This window comes from Nymphaea colorata, chromosome 4 (genome assembly GCF_008831285.2).
Source record: "Nymphaea colorata isolate Beijing-Zhang1983 chromosome 4, ASM883128v2, whole genome shotgun sequence".
Lineage (NCBI taxonomy): Eukaryota > Viridiplantae > Streptophyta > Magnoliopsida > Nymphaeales > Nymphaeaceae > Nymphaea > Nymphaea colorata.
In genome coordinates, this window is record NC_045141.1 from 21,731,676 (window position 1) to 21,740,492 (window position 8,817).

Here is an 8,817-nt window from a genome sequence, read left to right on the forward strand (position 1 = left end):
TCATTTTTCTCTTCTGAACCAAACACACAAATCAAGTTTAATATATACATATATCATATGTATGTGTGAATATGCTAACCAAAAAATGAAAGAGGCGATTGCTTGTACCCTCATTTACATGTGAGGGGGGAAACAAACTGACCCATCGTACCTGCACACGCAATTTGTGTTTATAGAAACTTTTTGGGGGTCAAGGAATATTTCTCTTGGTTTAGAGGTTATTTGAAATTCATAGAAGAGAACGAGTTAAAGGGAAAGGACTTCAGCCTCCGCTGTCTCCCCGCCTCCCTCTCTCTCTCTCTCTCTCTCCCCACCCCCACTTCTCTCTCGCGCGCGCGCTCTCTCTCTCTTCTGAAGGTTGAAGCGGAGGCAGGTCGGGGCATGGAGGGGCTGCCGGAAAATGAGGTCTATAGCGAGGACGGCGTGCAGGAGGAGGGCGAGATGGACGCGGATATGGTCGCAGCTGAAGACGGCGAGCCTTCATTTTCCAAGGTTAGAGTTAGGGTTTCTTTCATTTGCGACTCTTCGGCGCGGTTTCACAACACGGCAGAAATTGGATTTTTTTTATTTAGGAATTGGGTCAGATGAAGAGGAGGCTTAAGGAGATCGAGGACGAGGCCGGTGCTCTCCGCGAAATGCAGGCCAAGATAGAGAAGGAGATGGGCCCAGGGCAAGGTGTGAGCAAATGTGTCGTTTTTTTTTGCTTATCCTGCGGAGATCCTTTTTCGTTCAGTTCGTTTTTGTAGAAAATTGATTTTTGAAATTTTTGTACACTTTAGTCTTGCTGAATTCCTTGTCAAGTTGCTTTTTGTGTGAACTGGTATCCTTTTTAGTGAGTTGAGATGTTGGTGTTTCCTAATTTTGTGTCAGTACACACTTGTTTAAGTTCAATACAATACTTTGTGATGGTGACTATTGAAAACAAGTTACAATCTGCATCTTTTTCTAGCTTGGTTGTGTTGTTTGTCAATGGTTTTAGAGCTGCGATACGTGAAATGGTCGTTCTTTCCGCAAGCTAATACGCCGTTATATTGGATTTATCTTCCCCTAGATATTAACACAATTGATCCTCCTATTGGTTTTGAAAATGTGTGGTTGATTGGTATACGAATTTCCTGTAATCAAAAACTAAGTAGCTGTATTAAGACTGACTATAATAAGGTAAGGATTGGACATGCCTCTCTTGATTCTCTGCAGTTCATTTTCTCATCGTTCTTGCCACGGTCAATCTACTGGATCATAGGCACGTATATGTAGGTTTTCTCTATTTTTCCTAGAACTAAATAGCTCATTGGTTATATAAATTTTTTGTTGCGCTTTTTGCTTCTAGGCACTTAGCTTTTTGAGAATCATAAGCCACCTGAGTATTTGTCAAATTTACGGTGGGATAGAAATCTCACTGGTGCATTTCCGTGTTAGGTTTCTCAATAGTTTTGATGGGCTTGGAGACTGATGACCTGGCTGTATGCTGATTTGTTTGTGTCTAATATCTTCATTACTTTACTCTAGCATGACCTAGCTATTCTTTTGTAAAGGCTGGAGGACTGGTTTGCTGGTCGGCCTGATTCTTGGCCAATGGCCAGTAAAGGACTGATTTATCACCGAGAACTTCAAGAGGTTGACCTGATCATTATAGGACTGGGGCTGGTGCCAGGAAATGAAATTTTTCCAAAGCTATATATATGAAACTATCAACTGATCAGAATAACAAATAAAGTGTGTGTGTTTTGGTTTTAAATATCAAAAGCAAATAAAATTCGGAGATGTTAGATGGAAAAAACATAAAATTTTTTTGCAAGAATGAATTATTAAGGTATGAAGCTTATACCAATTTGGCTGCAGTCAGCTTAAGTTAAGAGATAAGACTCAAAGGTAAGCTCACCCCAACATGGATGAGTTTGGATGGCTGTGGCTGATTTGACCTGCATAGTTGGCTACTGAATTTAGCGAGCTGGACTGCCTTACGCACCCTTGACAGTACGCAGTGCTTGCATGATGTAGGTGCTGAGAACAACTTGAAAAAGTATGTCATGTTTGCCTGTTTATGCTAGGTCTTGACGTGCAGATGATAAATAATGAATAAGCTAGTGTCCAATGCTAATCTATATTAGTATATTCTAGGTCTACTTTGGGCTGAAGGACAATGTTTCAACCAGTGGCTTTGAATAAATGATGAACATTGACCAAAATTTTTTAACAACTTCGGAAAATAACATTTTGAAAAAACGTGATACATTAATAAAATAACTGAAGATATTAGTGCATGGTATTTTTTGGTTATTTCTTTCTCGCTTGGTGGTGGAGTGCCAAGTACTTCAGCTTACATATGTAAAATGGCCACGTCCTAATTTTGGCAATATGTATGCGGAAAGTGCCATAGACAAATGTCAGGAATCAAGGTGAAAATGAAATGCTGTTCTATTTTTTTTGTTGATGAGCATTGTTGTCGTCAGTATTATGCTCAGTGGAGCATTCAGATCGTGATTAAGCTTTTGCTTGCATAAACCTTCTCTAGTGAAACCACTTGTTCTTGTTAAAACATTTGAAGCCATCAAGAGGTCACTGAACATCCTGGGCAAGTAAGAGTGCCTTTCCAGATGAACCTTCTTTACTTACTCCAAAACAAACATCAAACATCAACTTCATCTTAAGTAGTGACCATGGACCACTGGTTGCCATATGTGGGTCTAGCTTTTTATTTGAGTTGGCATTGAATGAGGTTTCATGAGATTTATTAGACTTTTAAGATTTATTTTGAGCTAATAGTTAATTCATTTGTCAAGTGGGAAGAAGAACTATCAGAAATCACAATCAATCTCAGTTAACTTAACCTGCCAATCTGCTGGTGCTTGAAGGTTTAAATGCAAGCATTATTTGATTGCCAACGGGAATTTCCTCTGACTTCCCTTGTGATCTTCTTTTGGGCGAACTGAAACAAGTTTGTTGGATCTATGTCCAATGGACGATTGTGATTAAATTATTTTTTGATGGAGCTAACTGTTATCATTTAGTAAACGTTGCTCCATGAAATCTCAGATATGTTGACATCCTGTTCAAAAGATTAGTTGCTTTGTAAAATTTTAGACGTATTGTTAGTTTACATCAGAAATCACCATCTTGGTAATATGATTATGCTTGCTGACATAGGTCTGTATCTGTTTACCTTAGGTTGCATCGTCACTGGTATACTAGTGCAATTTCGCAAAATGCCTAATGTAATCCTTATCAGTTGGATACATAATGTAACAAAGATTTTTTTTTATTAAAAATTACATAAAAAAACTCAAAAGTAAGAAAATTTCATGGAAAAAATAGAAAAAAAAAATCTCTTTATGAAAACAAAATCACTGGTACATGTTTCCTACAACATGGGTGTGCTCTCATTAGGAACAATTAAAATTGACTGCTTGCACCAATGTTATAAAAGGCGTAGCGTATCGCGTATCGGTCGGGCTGACCTATACGCTGTATCGTAACGTATCGTAAACGTAGCGTAGCGTATCGTAAAATTAATTTTTTAATTTTAAAAAATATTTAAAAATCAGAAAAAATAGAGAAAAATTATTAAAAATCTGAAAAAATAAACAAAAAATCAGAAATCAAGAAAAATATATTCAAATATAAAAAAGATCATACATAAGGAACATTCATGTGTGTCAACAACGCATTCAAAAATTAGAAATTAGATATTCAAAATAACATAATAAGCATCCATCACAATTTTAAACTTGAAAATTTTATAGAATCTTAAGACTTAGAGTCTTAGGACTTTGAGTTTTAGGACTTATATTACATCACAATTTTATAAGTTCAAAACATATAGTTATCAACTTATCATCTTTCATGATTTAACGATAATATTTTCCAAATCGATGAATCCTTGGTTATTTTTGATGAAAATGTGCAAAATCTCTCCCTCCTACGTCTCTTGGAGTCTTTAAATACAAGAAGAGAGAGAGGGAGGAGTATTTTAACTTTAAAAAATAAAAAATTTTGTGTTTTAACCCGTATCGTACGACACGGGGGTGTATCGCCCGTATCGTACGATACGGCCCCCGTATCGCACGTATCGTGCGATACGTGTACGATACAGACGCGTATCGTCTTTAAACAGCGTATCGTATAGGTTTTCTTGACCTATACGATACGTATCGTACGATACGCGTCCGTATCGTACGATACGGATAACATTGGCTTGCACTATTCTCAATACTTAAATGGGTGTCAAAATAAGTAAGTTTTTGTAGTGTATAACGTAATCCTTGGAGTCTTGAAACAATTTAGTGGTCATAAAATTTGGATATTTTTCTTTTGGAGAAATAGACACAAACAGTTGTAAAAGAACCACGAAAGTACTAATTTGTTGCATGAAGTCAACCCTAAACTTTATTGTTTTACTTTGAATTGTTCAAGAATGCCTTTTGTTACAAACTTAATGTGCAACTTGAAAAAATTATGTAACTTTCAGTTCAAAAAGAACTTTTTTTGTCACTTTCTTTTTTCTTTTGAAAGTGTAATCTAAGTTACAACCCACATGGTACCATATCATATGATACATGGGCATATCGTGAGTTACATAGAAAGTATCATATTGTTACTTTGAAAGGTGTATCGTTTCATTTTTCTTCATAGTTATATTAATTAGACAACATAATGTATCATGTTTCATATGCTATGTTACATACAAGACCGACTTAATGAATTCACTTCACATGCTTAGCCATTACAAGTCATTGAATTATACACTATGCTCTGTACTTGATCATGCAGCACCGTGGACACTATGAATACTTGTGCAATTTGTGAGAGGTAGGGAACATGGATGAAGGTATGGATGTGGGTGTGAGTACGGATTATGGATTCTGACATAACAATTTTGGAAAATGTGGGTATGGAGCATGACGGAGTATTTATAGATATATCATACGTAATCCACGCAAATTCAAAATTTATTGCTGCTGAGGAAGGAGGAAGAAGCCATTGATTGAGGAGGGGGAATGAAGGCTTCAAGGAGACAAAAGAGGGCAGCGATGTGTTATTTTAATACTTAAAAGTGATCATTTTTTATAGGTCTGTGCTGGACCTGGTCCAACATGTACCCAATTGCCCAGTCTTTCCTGTTGTAAAAAAACAGCATGCCACCATGGGTATGCCTAGGCAAGTCCTATTCCGATGGTACTTGGTGTAAGAGCCTTATTGATAGATGCCTTGATGCTCTAGTTCTGACTCTGTATGTTCTTTGGGGTTTTGACAAGGAGAATGCTTTAGGCCACATGTTGATGGGATGAGTTTGTTCAAATGAAAAGAAAGTTCTCTATTATGGATCTAAAATCTTGTTTTTCTTATGATTAGGCTTTTATGATATATAAGAAGCCTGTTGGTTTTGAAGGAGACTGCATTTACTTCTAAAAGTGGACATTTGCATGCTCATGCACATCTTTGAAATTGTCTCCAAAAGATTCACTAAAATGTAGTCATACATGCTCATGTAAATTTGCAATCCCTGCTTTAGCAGTGGTTGTTTGGATGCTAGACATGTCTGCACATGCTTTCTCTGGGGATTAGATACTGAACATTCCTCAGTAGTTTAATTTCTCTTTCTGACCATTGACCAAGTGATGCTTTTGCAGATTCTTCTAGTGCTGCAGCAACACAAGCAAGCAAAGAGGAGGTGGATGCCAGGTCCATCTATGTTGGCAACGTGAGTTCCAAAATGTGTCTCTCTCTTGAATCTAATTGCTTATCAATTTGTTTCTTTGATGTAGATCTATGTTGGGCTAATGAGTTTTGCTTATCTATTGTTTTAAAGTTTTTTAAAGATATTTTTTAGATACGGTTGGCATAATAAGGTTTATGGGGAACTTCTCAATTCTGGTGCTTATAACGTATGAGGATGAAATTGGGTTTGTAATGTGTCTGGATTTGCTACAAGGACAAAAGTGATTCATGTGAAGCCAGTACGACATTGTCCAATTCCCTTGTGTTGTATATACTCTCCTTTCTGAGGTGACACATGGATCTTTTCTTGGTTTTGTTGGACTTGCCAAACTATCTATACTGAAAATAAAAAGGACATATATGGATATGGTGAAACTATAAGAGCAAATGCTCTTATTATTTAGTTCCTAATAGGAAGGTATATGACCAGGTATGAAATAAAATCATATATACCAAATCTGTTCATCTTAATACCTGACCACCTAATTGAAGCACGTCAAGAAGTGTCATCCTGTGCCTATACCTGAGGTGATTATCAGAGGATTATACTTACTGTTGTTTGTGCTAAGCAACAGATGCCACCACATCGTCAAAGGCCATCGCCAGTGCATAGGAGACGGAGAAGTGGGATACAATCAAGAGGTGCTGAGGTAGTGGTGTTGTGGTCATACCATGCTTGATTTAGGAGCGGTGGAGAATCTGTATATGAGCTGAACAGATGGTCAGGGTTTCTGAAGGCTCTGCTTGTACAGCAAGCTAACTCAAAGCCCTTGGATATGAGGTATCCTGAATGCTGATTTTGTTGTGGAAATACCTATCCAAAGATCACGGCATGCAGAAAAGGGTGAAACTAACTTTTTTGTTGTGATGATATTCCATGCTATCTAACTTAGCAATTCAAATCCAGCATATAACAGGTCTTTTACAGAATAAAAAATTATCATGAAGTTCATGCCGTTGATAAAACTTCAGTTTATACAAATTCACTATATCGAGTTAACTTGTCGTTCAAAAATGTCAGGTGGATTATGCTTGTACACCAGAGGAAGTCCAGCAGCATTTCCAGTCATGTGGTACAGTCAATAGAGTGACCATTTTGACAGACAAATTTGGCCAGCCCAAGGGCTTTGCTTATGTTGAGTTTGATGAAACTGATGCTGTCCAGAATGCGCTCCTCTTAAATGAGTCCGAGTTGCATGGCCGCCAGTTAAAGGTTCATTTTGGTTTAGCTTCCATGTTACTTGATGGGTATCTATTATGCTGGTCTTCAGGAGAGTTTCTATTTGTTGGCAGGTGTCAGCAAAAAGAACAAACGTCCCTGGAATGAAACAATACAGAGGTCGGCGGCCAAACCCATACTTTGGTTCTCGATTTCAGAGGCCCTTTGCGCCGGCTGTATATTCTCCTTATGGATATGGGTAAGCTCAGCTTTTTATTTTCCCTTTTTGTTGGTTAGTAGGAACTCATCATGCATTTTATGTCAAGTGATAGTGCACTAGGTGATGCGGTCCTTTTTGAAGTGTTTTGCCGACCTCTTATTTTCTTGTCCCTTTGGATGCATCCGATAAATGTTGGAAGCTTCGTTAGATGATATTACAAACTTCTCAGACTAAGGACAGGACTTCCCACCCTATCACTGGCAATGCTGGAATGCATGTGCTGGTAGTAGTAAACTGCACAATTGGCACATCCAGCTTTGATTGTGCCTAGAATGAGCAGACTGTTAGTTGCAGAATGAATATGTTAAGTCTGTCTGCCTCAATGGAATTCAAAATGAAGTGCTGTTTCCACAATGGGTACACGACGACACATACTTGTTTCACAAGATACTCTGTGGGTTGTTTGAAGGTTATTAACTTTTGGTACCCTTGATGGTGCATACTCTCTAGCGGTCTGATCAGTTTTCCAATTTCCACTGGATGTTTTCTGGATAACTGTAGTACTGTACATTTATCATCTCCATCTCTCCTACTGAGAACATACATCAGACTGCAGAGGAATTTCTGATGAGTGATGACCACGCCGGGTTTGTAAAGTCATCTAAGATTCTAAAGGCAACTGCTCACAGTGTGCCAAAGCTACAAAAGGTAATAAAAGAAAATCATTAGGGTTATTTAACGAAACAATAGCTGCAGCCGGGTTGTTGGATGAAACAATAGCTGCAGCCATAGCCCATAGGTTTCAGCCGCAAGTATCGTTCTCTTAAGTGTAACAAAGACAAGTTCCTCACAATTCAATTGTCTTGTACACAGGAAGGCTCCTCGATTCAGGCGTCCAATGAGGTACAGGCCTTACTATTGACGACAGTTTTCAAGCTGACAGAATTCGAATGTATTGTCACTTCAGCAATTTTACATCATCTTGTAAACACATTATTATGCCCTTCTACTTGGATCAAAGTGATTTTTTCGGCTTTTGTAACGTGCAACTTAAGTCTAAGATGTTTCACTGATTAATTTACAGTTGAAATGGCTTTTTCTTCAAAATTTCCTCTTCTACAGCAGTGTTTGGTTAGCATAATACGTGTCCCTATGTTCAAATTGCTCCTTTTTTTTATTTTGCTGCTAGTTTATGGCAATCATTCTACTGAAGTATTACTAAATTTTCGATGAAATCTGGTCGCCGAGAAGACTACTGTGAAATTGCCTATTTTTACTTGTTCCCCTTTATCTGGTCTGATTAATCTTAGACCAACATTTTAGGTTCAGTTAATATGTTTGGCTGGTGGTTTTGGAAGCCAGTTGGTATCGCTGACCGTGACTGCTCATCCTACCTACTAGGCAACTGTACTTTCACTGGTGGATGAAATCTTAGGTTCCATCAGCCTCCTGTTAAAATATCCAATTAATAGGAGAACATAGTATACTAGTATTACTTATCTTTTCCGTTTTTCATTCCTCCTGTTGTAAAGAAAAGAAGAAAGATTCTCAACGCCATCGGTTGCATGTCGTCTAACGTTGATGGGTTTGTGCTGGCTGTGTTCGTAGAGTGATATTAACTGGATCGGACTTTTGTATACAAACTCAACTTCAGATCCTATTGGGCTTTCCATGAGAATGCAGGAATGTAACTGGACTGGATACAAACGACGGTTGATCT

At 37.9% G+C, this 8,817-nt stretch overlaps 1 protein-coding gene across 1 annotated transcript; it reads left to right on the top strand.

Annotated features, from left to right (window-relative positions):
- Window positions 1–273: 273 nt before the first annotated feature.
- LOC116253323 (polyadenylate-binding protein 2-like) lies at window positions 274–8,204 on the top strand. Its single transcript, XM_031628095.2, has 6 exons — window positions 274–492; window positions 573–675; window positions 5,631–5,701; window positions 6,740–6,931; window positions 7,012–7,136; window positions 7,971–8,204. The coding sequence occupies exons 1-6, from the start codon at window positions 382–384 to the stop codon at window positions 8,017–8,019; spliced, it is 651 nt and encodes a 216-aa protein (XP_031483955.1). The 5' UTR covers window positions 274–381; the 3' UTR covers window positions 8,020–8,204.
- The last annotated feature ends 613 nt before the right edge of the window (window positions 8,205–8,817 follow it).